Source organism: Rhinopithecus bieti, unplaced genomic scaffold, assembly GCF_001698545.2.
Source record: "Rhinopithecus bieti isolate Rb0 unplaced genomic scaffold, ASM169854v2 scaffold_34544, whole genome shotgun sequence".
In the NCBI taxonomy this organism is placed as follows: Eukaryota; Metazoa; Chordata; class Mammalia; order Primates; family Cercopithecidae; genus Rhinopithecus; species Rhinopithecus bieti.
This window is the reverse complement of record NW_016814795.1, coordinates 457118-473194: the sequence shown is the minus strand read 5'-3', so window position 1 is coordinate 473194 and position 16077 is coordinate 457118. Positions and strand designations below refer to the sequence as shown.

Here is a 16077-nt window from a genome sequence, read left to right as displayed (position 1 = left end):
TACATTCTGTTTTGTGTAAATGACTATAAAAGTGGTACCTATCGCATCAAGTGATATTCTGGGTTTCACTGGGTTTTGTATGACTATGCCTTGCATGCTGCCTAGCATATAGAGAACAAAAAGTTAACAGTAATCATTTTTATTCCTTTTAAAGTGGAATCAGTTTGGAATATAGTGCTAGATGTTGAGAGTAGTAATAACATAATGTAACCAATTCACTGCTGGTGCCACCAATAACTCACAAATATGTATAACAAAAGACATAGAAACTCATCTATTATAACATATTATAGAAGTTTTTTTTTAGAATGTTAGATTTTTTTTTTTTCTTTTTTTTTTCTGAGACGCAGTCTCGCTCTCCCGCCCAGGCAGGAGTACAGTGGCCGGTTCTCAGCTCACTGCAAGCTCCGCCTCCCGGGTTTACGCCATTCTCCTGCCTCAGCCTCCCGAGTAGCTGGGACTACAGGCGCCCGCCTCGTCGCCCGGCTAGTTTTTTGTACTTTTTAGTAGAGACGGGGTTTCACCGTATTAGCCAGGAGGGTCTCGATCTCCTGACCTAGTGATCCGCCCGTCTCGGCCTCCCAAAGTGCTGGGATTACAGGCTTGAGCCACCGCGCCCGGCCAGAATGTTAGATTTTTTAAAGCAACTGATTGGAGTTCTGTCTCTTTAAGGAATTATCTATAACCTATAAGGAAGAGTATTGGTAAACCTCCCAGGGCCTGTATATTATAGAATTTTCAGAATTAATCATTTCATTTTGCCATAAAAAGGCAGGAAAATCATGACTGCTCTTTGATTAAAGTTCATTAAAGCTTATACATGGCTCCAAATGCTTCTTCTGCTTTTCTTTATTATCAAAGACCTAAAAGAAAATGAGAATAAACCTAGTATAAGTCAGAAACAAAGAATTTTAAAATTTTATGAGAGCAATTTCATTAAAATTTTATGAGTCTTTTTTGCTTTATAGAATAGCTCGTCAAAATGGAAAAATACAAGGCCAAATTATTGGATTGTCAGCCATCCAAATGATAACATCAAAATAACATTAGCCAAACCTCTTTCAGGCAGGTGAATGATTGGATCTTATATGGTACTAATTGATGGAATGCCATTCTCTGGGACTACCCTTAGGAGCACACAATCAAGAGTAATGTAGTTATCTGTCCTTATCTGCCTGAATCACTGAATGTGCGAAACAGTCAATCCAGACTCTAGATCCTTTACAAATTCTGTGATATAAGGCATATGAATAGAATGACCAATACAAGCATCAGCAGTCCTGACCTGTAAAACCCAGAAGCAGCAATGGTGGCAGCAGCAGCAACAGCAGGTCTTATTGGTGGGACATTTGAAGTGCTCCAGACTGGAGGTCATTGGGATAGCAGGGCTAGCAGGAATAGCAGAGGGATTAGTGAAGCTGAAATGCCATAACTACTACAGAGAAGTTATGTTATCTATCTTAAGCCCTTACAGATTTATAAAATGTTTGTATTTCTGTCTTTAGTTATAAAAAGGATAATTATCATTGCCATTTTGATACTTTATTTTACTGTTTTAATCATAATGTTCTTCAGATGTAGTACTATGTGATGTTGTCCACCTATAAATAATGTGTATGTCATCATTTTTGTGTAAATGTTCAACTGGAAAAGCTAAAGGCATATTCCACCTCATTCTACAAGTGGCACAGGGAATTACTTTACCTCTTACTTGGCTGTCAAGTATCCACATCTCTCCCTGTCTGTATGCTGCTGCTGAAGTAAGTTTTAGTGGCACATAGAATGGAATACACCGTAATACACTGTCCGCAACTTGTTGATGCTGTAAGTTTGTCCAAAAGCACGTTCCCTAAAGCACAGTAGGTACAGTGTGTGCATTTAGTCAGGAGAGGCTACGCTCTGCTGTGGTAACAAATAAACTAAGTAGCTTAACATAACATGTTTCCTCCCATTCATACAAAGTCTCTTGTGGGTCTGAATAACTTTCTAGAGTAGCTGTCTCCAGTGGTGATTTAGTAATCTAAGATGATTCAATTTCATCATGCCACCATTTCAACCTAAGTTATCCTCTTTTGCTACAGAAAGGGCTTCAGAAAGACCAAATGATTTCTTAGGAATATTTCACTGCCTCAGCCCAGATGTGATACATATCACTTCTGCTCATATTTCTTTGGCTAGAATTAGTCAAGTGAATTCACGTGACTGCCAAGGAGCTGGAAAGTATAGTCTCCCATATGCCCAGGAATGAATATTGATGATATGATATTGAAGGAATATTGATTAATACTGTCTCCCACAGTATGCAAGATAATTTTAAGTCATGCAGAAATAAACTTTTACTACTGTTTGGTTTTTGCATATATTTGAAAAATACAAGTAGGACATCAAGTCTATGAGGTAATAGTTTCATTTTATATTAAATTAAGTTTAATTGTAAATACTACATATTATATCAAAAATGATGAATGTGGTAAACAGATGTCTAAAGTGTTGGTAACACTGCCCTAAAGGAAGGTCTGTCAAACACAAATTTTAGCAAGTGAAATTTCAGGCAAACTGGGAACATGAGGTGGGGCATAGCAAGCTGTTCTTTAACAAGGACCTGAGGTTGATTCAACAGCAGATGGTATGGGTTACCTCCTGGGAAGGCTTGTTCTAGAAGCTAGTTGACTTTCTGCTGTTGAAATTGGAGAACCAGTGATGGAACCCATCATGGGGGAGACTGGAACTCCTGATGAGCACCCAATTTTCTTTTCTTACTTTGCTCCTTCTTTTACCAGACTGAGATTGCTCTTCATACAATGATGCAAGACTAGCAAGAATGAGGGGTTTTGGAATAAAACCCTTGATCTGGCAAGCAGTACCTTCCTAATTGGCATTTATCTTCTCACCTGGTTTTCTTTGTCTGATATTGTTCAAACTGCTAGCCTGGATCCTCTCAAATCAAATACAGTAACATCACCCAATGTTGTTGGTAACTCCAAAGTTTTTCAGTCCACTAAAGCTCTTCCCTCACTGTTGGTGGTAAGTCAGTTGTTGTTGTTGTTAATTTTCTATTTCCTTGTTTCCCAAGAGTATCTAGAAAAGGGTCCCAAGGGTTCAGATTTTGATGTTGTCGTTTGTCTATAGTATTATTGATTTGTATGTAATTATTGAAAGAAGCCTCTTTTATTCTCAAAAAAAAGTCTTGTTTAGATGATAAATTATTTGATGATTCTGCTTCTGAGGATTATTCTTGCTTTATTTTATGATGTAGGTGACTAATTTTGTCCCAAAGACTCTTTATTCCACTGCTAATGTCACATGGGGGAAACTGAGGCTATGGATAGTTCTGAATGTTTAGTTTTCCTAACAGTCATTTTTTGGCATCATCTATATATTTTCTATAGGATAAAGATAAAAGTAAAAGGACATAAAGAGGAGTTAAAAGAAATAAGTAAGGACACTGGCAACTGGCAGATAAGCCAAAGCACATTTTGAGGAATCTAAAGAACCCATTATTCTGGCATTTACTTCTAAATTGCTCCAACTTAATCTGAAGGATGACACATAAAACTGAAGACAAAATCTTGGCATTCGTAACATTTATTCTCTTGTCAACATTTTAGAGGTGCATATTTTGTGTACTAATGAAATGATTGTAATGTCTCACATTGTCTCAATTCTATAGTAGAATTAGGACAGGCACTGTGCAATCTTAAGTAGAATTTCAGTTATGTGAGACTAGCCATGAATTTGCAATAAAAGGTATAGGCACCACATTTACTTTTCCTATAATCCCACTATTAGATAACACGTATAAGAGCTGCTATTTATTCTGTCATTTGCTTCCATCCTAGAAGAAAGCAAAGAGAATTTTGAAGGTACAATGTATCACATTTAGAGCAACCTTTAGGTCTGTAGCTCATCAGACTGGCTTTTAAAATATGCAAGCACTCCAGGTTAAAAGTCTCTAAATATTTCATGTTGTTTTACTGTTAAATAATGTTTAGAGTTTGCTATCTTTTGTAGACCTTGGAAATCTAATTATTTATAATATCCAGTGACATTTACATTTTGCTAAATATACTCTGCTTGTACAAGAACATCTCATGATGAGAAAAATGGGTAGAGAATGCCTGGCTGTACATTTGTTTCTATATAATGCAAAATATCAAGGTGACTTATGATATCTTTTGTTACAGTTTCATTATTTTAAAACATAATTCTCAAAAAGTGTTCCTCACTATTAGGATTTAAAATACAGAATAAGAAGAAGTTATCATAGTTGAGATCAGTGCTTACCACTTAACTCTCCGCTGTCAAATCAAATATCTATTCAAGTTTATTGGTATCTTAACATAATACCATTCATTTCCATGCAAACAGCTCCAGAGTGTTTGGCTTTGTTATTGAGATTGATTGAAGGTAGATTGTAAAGTTGACCTACTGTGTTAAACTTATTTACACAAACACAGTGTCTTGGAAAATCAACTCTGGAAATGCATAGCAGTTGAATCCTAAGGTATTTCACATCCTACGTTTTCTAATGCCTGCTTTACAGAAATCGCTTGGGTGGTGAACCTCGACTTTACCAGTTACCTTACCTGGGGGAAGTTACTTCAACATTCTTAAATTTGAAGTAAAATTTAGGAATTGATTTAGGAAAAAGGATTTGCTTTTAATCTCATTTGACGAATTTGCTTAAGTAAATAACTTATTATTTCTAACAAATTTATGAGACAATCACAGATGAACTTTTTTTTTTCAGGCTCTTGGAACACATTTTTCTTCAAAGACTTTAAACATAGTATCCCTAAGATATAAGCAATAAAAAAAGACTGAATTTTGAAAATACCTATATGGCAACAGTGAAAAACAGAATTTGGATCCTGGATGGTTACAAATAGATTATTTTAAAAAGAATTTGGATTTATTCATCTTAGGTCAATTTATCTTGGTAAGAATTTAAAAGCGCTTTCTGATGCCACATCTTTGTCTGTCACCTATTCTTAAATAATCAGCCTGTTATGTGTCATCACCCCTCCCGAACTCCCCATTTCCCCCCATCAAAATGTGGAGTTCTCTCCTGCTGCTGAGTAACGTGGGGCTGGTTATGACTGGGAGGGAGGATGGGAGCGGGGCACGTGGACCAGAAATACTTCCTAGAAACAGCAAGTACGCTGCTCAACCCTGCCTGAACTTTCCTGTAAACAGCCACTGACAGACTGCATCCCTGCTGGGTGGATCCTGCCGCTCCTAGAGGGAATGGCACTTCTTGCTTTTAATTAGCAAGGTGAAAGGTGAATTAAAACTAGCAGTTTGGCAAGTCAGTGCAAGAGGCTGACTTCTGAGAGGCTTCCAGGAGCCCGAAGAGAGGACCTCCACGGGAGAAGAGAGTGCGTGTGCGTGTGCTCGGGTTTTTTTTTTTTTTTTTCTGAATGAACAGCTTTGCCTAAGTGACTGAAAAATACAGCTTCTTCCTGAATCTACCGGCGTAGTTGCTGAAGAGAGCTCTAGACAGGACATGGCTCTGAAGACTCACTCTTTGGAATGTCCTCTTGCTCCCGGCTTATAAACAACTGTCCTGAGGAAAGAAAGGTTTCACATAGCCAAATACAGCCTGACAAATGGCACTTCGTAACTGTGCTTTCTGATGACAACGCATTCGATTTCTGACAAAGCCTCTCGCACGCTGCCCCTGGAGGGAAGTCCTAAGTAAAACTCAGACCCTCCTTAAAGTGAGGAGCGAGGGCTTGGACGGTGAACACGGCAGCATGGCATCCGCGGGGTACATTATCACCTTGCTCCTGTGGGGTTACTTACTGGAGCTTTGGACAGGAGGTCATACAGCTGATACTACCCACCCCCGGTTACGCCTGTCACATAAAGGTAGGTTACCTTTCCAGATCCTTTTGTTTAAAAGAAAAAGAAAAAGAAAAAGAAAGTCGTTTAACATAGGCTTATGGTCTTCAAAGACCTTTAAAATGCACCTGAAAAATTTATTGCAAAACTGACCTAAAATTCTAAGTACCTCTGATTAATATGTTATACTCACCTCATCTGAAAACAGTGCAAAATCACATGTCAACTTAGAGATGTTATTTTTGTCTGTAAATACTGGATTTTATTAATGAGGAGTTCACTCACTGGCAGAGGGAACACAGGAAGGGAGGAAGCAGGTTGTAAATAGCCTTGAGAGGCTGAATCCACCAAGTTAACAGTAGGTATTTAAATATCAGTCTATGCATATGAGAAACAAGGATGCTGGGGAAGGGCTATAGAAATAGGGGTGTAATTTGTTCTTTTTGTTTTTGTTTTGTTTTGTTTGCATAATGGAGGTAAGAGGAGGAGGAAAGAAAATTCCTGAGGAGAAAAATGATGCCCTATCCATAATAACTGTCATCATCATGTAATTAAAATGATTAACAACTAATATAAATTAGTTTTCCAGTGGAATTGATTATTAGAATTTTTTCATATGTGGCAAAGCAAAATAGTTTATGACAATGCTTGTAAAATGGCTAATATTGATAAAAGTATTAGTATTCACTAGCATTTGTAGTGTTAATTTATATTGCCTTAATGAAGATCTGTCTAACAGCGAATGTTTAAATATTTCATTCTACAGTTGTCTTGTAAAGCAACATTATACTCATAAATAAATGATTAAAAGATAGATTTTGCATCAGGACCAATACAAGCCAGTCATGAATACATTTGATAACTCTTCCTGTAAACAAACAATCAATAAACAAAACCATGCTCAGAGAAAGTGACTTTGCTGATTTAAAATAAATTCAGAATAAATTGTCAGCAAATAAGTATTTATTATCACCAGCCATTGAGACACTGAGACAGATAGCAGATGTAATACTCAGGATTACATAAGAATCATTTTTCAATTGTGTAAGCTTTTAAATTGACCCTCACTGTAGAAAGAACAGAAGCTTGCATTTTCTAAGTATAGGTAGAATATTTGTCAGGAGAAACAAAAAGGGAGTCCTTGAATGTGTGACATGTTTGTTCTTTTGTCTTTTAGTGGACAATCTTCACTAAATGTTATAGAAATTTTCATTTTTAGAGTAGTTAAAACTATGGATATTTTCGTAGTTTAAATACATTTCCTATAATACTATCCAGTAGATAACATAAATTTAAGAAACACATTGATACTAAATTGGCAAAGTGTTTAAAATATAGTGCCCAGAATTAACACTAATCTTTTAACTTGGGAAGATGTATCATGGTATGTATCGAAATGCCTATTCCTAAGAAGTTTATCGTCGAAGATGTCAAGATATACAAATTTGATGTGATGGAATATGGACAAATAAACCTGCAAAAAATTATAAATTGATTGTTTTTCTTATGTAGATAAATGGACAAGCTACCAGTTTTTGCAAGCTACAATTCTGTTACATCTAGTATTAACATTTTATACCTTGTTATTGGGGTACTTGTGTTTTCATGGTTCAATATCAGTGTGTTTTCCAACAGGTCACATTTTAATATTTCGTAACAGAGTTAATAATTTGATCAAAGAATACCAAAGTTCTCTGATACAAGTAAATGTTATGCGTAATACTGTTATTGAGTTTGTCTTTATTATGTCACTTTTAATCAAAGAAATAATTGTAACTGATGTTATGAGTGGTGTCATATGGTGTGAGAGTAAAACTGCTAGTATCTATATATACACTAGACTGAAAACTCCCACAGGATTTCCTTTACCTTTGAATTTAGTGGAACCAGCTGAAAATGCACAATATGATGTTTTTATACAAAGGCAGAATAGAGTTACCTGAAAATGGAATGTTCCTACTTGTGCAATTTTGTTAGTGAAGTCAGCTAAGAGATCACACTGGAGATGCTACTTGAAGTAGCCAATGCCTACTGCACCTCAGGGGCCTTAGTGAAAAGAAGAGCATATACACTGTCAGAGCAGGGTATTCAGTCCCACCAATATAATATGAACAGCCCATTTATCTCTCTACACTCTGGAATTCAGTGAATATTTTAGAGGTCTTCAAAAACTAGGAATAAGATATTGCAGATTATTCTTTCGTGGTCTTGAATAATGTCAGTAATGGCAAATGTTCAGTAGTGAGTGAATTAAGATAATTAATATATAAATGAGTTTATAATCTTTCAATATAGGAGGCACTAGGTATATGTAACATAACACCTCTGCACTGCTGCCTGACCACTAGCAGGGAAATCCAGGAGGTTCCCTGGAGGTAGCCTACTAGAATAATTCAGAAATTCTTTTCACAGTTCATGATCTAAGCTGTATGGGAGAAAGGCAGGCATTTTTCTCACATTCTTCACTTTTAAGATGGCATTTGAAAACACAAACCTATTGTTTCTTCCCAAGGAGGAGGAGAAAGTTTATCATATACAGAGCTTGAGTTAAATTATATAAAAATATGTTCAGAAAAAAAAAAAGGTCCAGAGATTTGCCCTTTTCCTCTCCCCTTCATTCTCCATTACTATTTCTTAACTAGACATATTCTTAACTAGAGCTGGAAAGGAAGGGATCATTAGAGTTAAAGAGGAGAAAAGACAGAGAGAGAGCCAAAGAGAGAGAGAAGGAGACAAGGTATAAGGGTAATATGAGGTGTGGAATATTTTCTAGTTGATTTTCTACTGCCTTGTACCCCAATGGGATAATATTGAATCCCTCTCTCTTCTAACTGAATATCTCACTCCACACTAATATTAAGAAAATATACTGGCTTAGGGCAAGCCTGGTAGAAAAAATGATGAGATAATTACTCCTGTTGAGGCAATACATAAATCTTTTAATGTATTTTCTAGTTACAAGGTAAATTACATTAATAAGTAAAAATGTAGCAAAGATTAAAATGGCAAGATGCTGTCCTGCTTTGTAAAAATTTTCGGTCAAGATTCGAGTTGAATTTGGCTATATCAGGCAAATATTTAAAAGTTCATGAATAGTTATGCATTATGGCTAACTTTATCCCAACTCAATAGGGTAACATTGGTGAGATTAATGCAAAATTTTAATATTCTCCCCCAAGGGTTTCCTTGAAAAATACTGCGGTCCTCAGGACAGAAACCAAGGAAGGAGAGAATGAAGGGAGAAGAGTCCTGGTGGATTCATCTACTTCCCTTTGTTGATATCTGTTCTCTCCTTATCTTTCACCATCCTGCACTAATGAGGTTACAGGGAAGGCAAAAATAAGCTTCTTGATAATGGAGCTCAGAGAAGAAAAAACAAATAAGCCAAGACCTATGTTGAGAAAGAAATACCAATGTACATGGAAAGCCCCAGAAATTCAATCATGGGAGCTTGGCAGACAGGGTAGGTGTTTGAAGTCTCAATAAGGATGAATGCTATTGCAGAAATCAAGGAGAATGGCTGCTTAAGCATAATATGTTCTCTTAGAATAGTTGGTGAAGAGACAGTTAAATAAAGGCATGGATATGGCAGAAGAACATTCCTAAAATATGTTAACATTATACATGTAGATTTAAACATGGAATATATACTTATGCAGATAGAACTTGCAATAGAGTGTTAATTAGTGTATCTGTATTGGGTATTATAACCAATTAAATACAGATTTATCATAGTTCAGAGAGCTCAGGATTTGAAATCAGAGGTCTCTACTCCAGCTCTAGTACTTCCCACTTATAATAATGATAATTAATTGTCTGCATCTCAGTTTCCTGTATTTGAAAATAGGAGTAGTAATGGTATTTTGCCTATATATTTTACTGGGTTTTTGAGATAATCAAATGGAACAATATCTGTGAATGTACCTTATCACCTAAAACTATTTATATTATTAATGTTTTGCAGACTGATACAAAGTGAGAGTATTGGAAGGAAACAGGTCCTAAAGAGAAAAACCTTGAAAATGGTATGATTTTATATTTCAACAAGTGCTAGGATAATGCTAATATAGAAGACAGGATAAACTTGCTCTTAAATAGTATAAAACATATGATTTATCTTGATAGATTGCACTCACTCCAAATCTCATCTTCCATATCTTTGACCTCTAGTTATAATAACTCAGAAGATGATTACATTGTCTGGCATTTTCCAAGTTTCATGGCCTATATTTTTTTTTTTTTGCTGTAGTGTACATATATCCATGTGTTACATGTATTCACTCTACAATATACATTTTAGAATTCATTCCATTTACAAGAAAATAATTGATAGAGAATTCTAAAAGAGCACAATGTTAAATAAACATTCTGAGTGATCATTCTGGAGGCCATGGTATTTATTTTATACCCAAGGCAAATAAAAAATGAGGTAGTGACTGAGCCAGTTTTTCCTGACCCAGCTCATAGCTTTGGTTCCTCATCCAATAGCTTGGTATTATCAATAGTGACATTAGTCACACATCCCTGGGTGTTAGTAAATAAAAACTGGTCATAAGACATGATTCATAAGCAGAGTGATTAAATAGGACCCAGGAGGAAACACTAGCCTATGTGCCCAGAGCTTCAGGGAGAGACAGTGAGAATTAAGTGGTGGATTTATTAAGAAATAGCTTATATTATAAAAAATACCACTGGATAAATTGTGAGGAATTACAATATGTTTTGTTGAGTCTGGTTTATACAAAATATGCTTTCTGTGCAGAGAGTCTTCCTAAGAATTTTAGATAGTGCTATTATTTGTGATTTTATATTTGCTACAGACAAGTATTGTCCATGTATCACATTGAAAGTCCCCGAATGGTTCTATGAATTATTAAATTCTTATCTGGATGTTGCACTTTACAGTGGGAAAACAGTTATCTTTTAGTATAGAAATAGGGTGAGGGAAGGTCTGGGTTAGAAAAAAATAGTAACTGGAATTTATATATGAACTGGGCCAGTTTTGGAGTGGAAAATGTATGTGCATGAAACCATTTTTTTTTCTGCTTTGCAAGGAAAGTATTCTATACATAATATATAATCAACGCCTGTTCTTTATTAATAAATATATTCAATAGCTGTGATGTCATAATGAAATATTCTTTACAAAAATTATGTTGCCATATTGTTATTTTGCTATCCAGGTCAGATTTGTCATCTAGTCAGAGCTGAGAGTATTACATAGAGAGGGCCTCTGTTTCTTTCCGGCATGAGATCACTTGGTGGCCTCAGTTCTATGACCACATAATAAAGCACCAAACCATGAAATTGGTTGTTACTGGTGAAAAGTATTGCTAACAGTCTGCTCAGTCAGTTTTATTTCATCAAAGACATTTAAAGGAATCATCATTGGGACTTCTTAGTGGGAGTGTGTACAAAGATGTATTTCTTTATCTTTGTATGTAAAACTCTTCTGTGGTTTAATAGAGGAATTTAGTCTGCAGGAATCCAGAAATATCACTTTGCATGCATGCATGCCCCTTCATACATATCCATCCCAGTGTAAATGTCTTATAATTTCAGTCTCTGAGAGTTAAAAACAAAACTAAACTAAAATTATACCATTTATAACATTTTCCAAAGGGTGCAGAATGAAGATTTAGATTATTTTCTTGGTTTTAATAGACAGGGCCATAAGTTAGTAGTTTCTAGTGTAACATATGACACTTTGTCATACTCTGTACATTATACAAACGATGATAGTTATTTTGATAATTTTGTTTTCACAGTAAAGCCTTACATAACATTGGAGGTATAAGAGAAAACATCATTGTTATTGTTAATTCCTTAGTCTTAAGTGAGCATTATTCTTTGCACTCATGATAGGAATGATAGTGACAAGACTGGATATTTTATAGTCTGGATATTCTGGACTAGGAATAAAAAGGACATGTCCATATCACATTTACTCCAAGTGTTGCAATCTCTGATATTAAGAGAATGTTTTTGGTCATAAACAGTGATGATTTCAAGAAAAGACATCTCAGCGGAACTGATAACTTTCCTTCATATGGTCCCTATGGTGGCCAAGACAACTGATTACTCGAGAAGTTTTCAGCCCTGATTCTAATGCCTATTTCAGGATATTCTAACTATAGGGGTCCTTTACCTTGGTAACCTTACCTCCACAACTGGTATGAAAAAATAAAAGAGAAATCTATTGTCATGCCTGACTTAGAAATGTGTTTCATTTCCATCCTTGGTACCTAAACTCTCAGCCATCACTGTGCTCTGCTCAAGGATTTAGCTTGTAGCCTTGGCATAGGAAACACAGTAGCTAGAAAACACTCTTACATTCGAATTGCAGTGGCCTAAAAACCCTAGACTTTGGATGAGGCATATCTAATTTGAATCTGGCCTCTGACTGCATGGCATGAGCAAGTTATTTAGGTTTTCTGAATATGCATTTTCTCATCTTTAAAGTGGTAAAACATAATCTGCAAAAATTTGAAAGGATTACATGAGATAATGCAGATTAATGTGCAGAATACTTAACCCTTAGGAAGCTTTTTATAAATTACTCAATAAATCAGATGAGATTCAGAGATAATTAATCTAAAAGCAATCATGAGCAAATTGTTAAATTACAACTTAAGATGAAGAGAGATCCTTAATCATCAGATTTTTACTTAAAAGCAAAGATTTTCTTTAATGAAAACCAGCTCTTACTAGAGTAGATAACTAGAAAGAACAAAGAATATAGATGTCTCTCATGTTTGTAAGTTATTGTAAGAATTATTTTGTTTATACTTTAAGGAAAGTTGGAATTTTATCTGATGGCACCTTGGAGACAACAGACCAAATCCACAAAATAAACAGTACTAACAAAGGTAATTGTAGGCCCAGCTTTGTGAAGCACAATAGAACTAATATTACTAAGGCCAGACCACACTGCCTAAAGTTAAACTAAACAGTATGCTATAGGCAGCTATCAGCTCAGCATGTGTTGTTTACTTGGAAAGTGAAAGAAAGTCTCCCACTTTGCCTTACCTTAGATGAACAGGTAAGATATCTGGTGCCATGCACAGTTCCTGACACTTCGTAGGCATTCAACAAGTGCTCATCAAGTGAGTATCTGAATAAAACAAACTGATTTAGAACTGTGTTTTTCAAAGGAAAAGGTGATAGCGGTGGGATGAGCAGGAATACCCATGAAACTGAGGAATCCTGGACAACTATTTATGGCCCCTTTAGCATAACATATGTTAGAGAAAAGGCTGGGGCTTTCTGTCTATTCACCTTCTTTCTCATCAGTGCTGCATTTAGTGAAACAGCTGGGACCTCCAGGCACCCTCCTGATACATCAGTTGAATTCTTTCATCTACATTCTCTCCTCCACCTTTTCTCTACTTCCTCTTCTTTTCTTCCTTCTCTTTCTTTTCCTCTTCTTCCTCTCCTCCTCCTTCTTCTATTTATCTTGTGATGTCCTTGTCATTTCTGGGTTATCACTATACCCCCTCCTCCCTTTCTCTTTTCACTTAATTCTGTGACTACCCTTTTGTGCGGCTGGCACCACCCCTTCTTTCTTTTTCTCTTCTTCTGCTTCTCTTCCAGATAAATATTTTTTATTTATTCCTCACCTTAAGCCAAAAGGGGAGAGAAAACATACTTTTGGTGAAAAATATGTATTCATTGGCCTTCTGTGTACCTTCAATATTTGTTTCTTTTTTGTTGTTTAACACAATAAGTACAAAACATAACCTTTGAATTATTTAGAAAAACTTTAAACTTACTAGGTATTGAAAATTGGTTGAAATCCATGATGTAGGAAATAATGAAATACTAAATAAATAGCTCACTAGCCGCCTGGATAATGTACCCTCTTTCTCCAACCTGTTTTTCTGCTGGGAAGCTGATGCTCACAGGCACCGTAGGATTGTGGCAATTGGAGAGGACAGGAATTAGGGCACTGCACAGGAGAGAGCAGAGCCTGCCAGCCAAGTGTTCTGTAGCTAAACTCGGGTTAAATGTCAGTTAAAATATTATTGATGTAAACCTATTTCTATGCACTTTTGGTTTGTTTTATCTGAGTTTTGAGCTTTAATTTAGGGAAACCAGAATAAAAAGGGGGTTTTATTTACAGGATAGAGTGGTGGAACAGAATCGCTAAGAATAAGTCTCAGGGGTGATTTTAGGTAGCCAGATCAACTTCAGAACCGGAAAAGAACAGCAGCAAAGAAAATGAGAATAAAAGAGGGTGAAAATAGAGGTCAGCTGAGGACACTGACTCTTTCCCTCCTGATTTGTTCTTTCCCAGGAAATGATGGGAATGGAGAGGGACTTTAAGATACCCTGTGGAAGTAAAGTCAAATAGGAAATGTGCTCTCAGCATTGTGTATAACTGTTTACTCCTCCTGATTGCTTTTTTTCTAACACTGAGTCAAAAAGTTTATTATGAACCTCAGGTCCTTTCCAATTATAGAAATGTAGGGCTCCTTTCTTCTCCTTACCAGGCTTCAAAAGGGTTTCTCCAAAACACTTTTGAAACTGGTATTAGGAGATAGTATGTTGTAGTGGAAAGGGTATGGACTTCCAGTTTTTGAATCTACAGTATATTTTATTTGATGCTGTCTTATTCTTGCTGAATCATTGAACTGAGGCTTCCTTTCCTCATCATTATAAAGGGACTAATGAACACTGTCTTCCTATCTTGTATGATTTTGGTAGAAAAAAATTTAAATGTATCACAAAGATGAATGACATGGTGCTGTAATATCTTATAATACTTTCTAATTTATGTAATTGTTTTAAAATATATTTAAAGGTCCTTCAGGGCAAGGAGTAATTTTTTGTAAGACCCTTGGGGATGGAATAAATTCACTTCAAATCATTCCTAAAGGCTATAACTACAGTCTGGGTTTTGGTGTCTATTGAATTGAAATGTACATATATTTAGTTGGCTTCCATATTATGGTCAAAATAACACAACTATAAAGGCCAACTTTATTTTTTTATAAGGTTCAGAGCTACTGCTAAATAATTCACTTGCAGGATGGCTTGATTGAATTTCATTGCACAGGAGATGATGCTACTATTATGGAAACTGGAGTAAAACGAATGCTACACAGAGTGTGGTCCATGGACTGCAACATCAGCATTCCCTGAGAGCTGCTGAATCAGATATACTGAGTCAATAATTCTGAGGCTCGGGAATCTCTGTTTTAACAATTCCTATGGGTGATTCTTAGTGAAGACTCAACTATGAGAACCCCTGGGCTGTGTGTATGGAAGGATGCTACAAAGGAGCCCCGAGTTCGTATTTACCATTTTCATTTATTCCTCCTTTTACTTCATCTCCTAGGTTAAGGGTGCTGTCAAATGTCCAAATGACAGCCTTGGTCTTGATAAATATATTTAGATTCATAGATATCTAACTATATCACCATTATCTGCTTATTTTTGTATTAAATATAAAGTGTACCTATACATTGATGATAATTTAGCATATAATTTAAATATTTTAAAAGATTATTGATGGTGTAAATTGTAGCATGTTGTAGCTATGATTCAGTTCTGATGAGAAAACATCTAATATTTGTCGATTGTGGAAAAGTATTTTGTAAAATTCAAAAACTCTTTTATGCCTCAAAGAGAAGTTTTCTGGGACAAATGAAATTAGATGTCGCTTACCACTTCATCCCTTTGTTATACATCTTGATCATTGCCTGTATTAATCTGCTCTCATGTTGCTATAAAGAACTGCCCAATAGTGTGATAAAATTAAGACATTCCATTAATTCCGTTATGAATGACCTCATTGCTCACCATGCACGATAAAGCTGTGTTGTTTTCACAGAATATACATATTAAAACACATAATTCATTTCAGAGTGCACAGAACACTATGTTATTATAGAGAAAGCCTTTTTAAGGTTTTTTTCCCTTAAATTCTTTTGGGATAAAATCAATGGATATAGCTTTGGGACATAGTGGATAGCTATATATAATGAAGAATTAACAAAGTTTATTGCTTTAAACATTTCAATTTTAATCACATTAATAATAAGTCAAGTGACCACGTGCGTTTGTTAACTATCATAATCTTTTCAAGGGACAGAATACAACAATTTCCTCCTTGATGTCTTGGACACTAGCCCAGAAACCACTGTCCTACCGCCTTGTAAAGAACTCCTCTTTCTAAAATATACGTTAAATTAGCAGAATATTTTGAATGAAAAAAAAAAAAAAAAAAAA

The 16077-nt window shown here is 35.6% G+C and overlaps 1 protein-coding gene across 1 annotated transcript in view; it reads left to right on the top strand.

The window, feature by feature from the left end:
- Positions 1–5138: 5138 nt before the first annotated feature.
- SEMA3E (semaphorin 3E) overlaps positions 5139–16077 on the top strand; it is a 297545-nt gene continuing 286606 nt past the window's right edge. The window contains 1 exon segment of the mRNA XM_017852378.1: positions 5139–5871. Coding sequence (XP_017707867.1) covers positions 5757–5871 — 115 coding nt within the window. The 5' untranslated portion in view covers positions 5139–5756.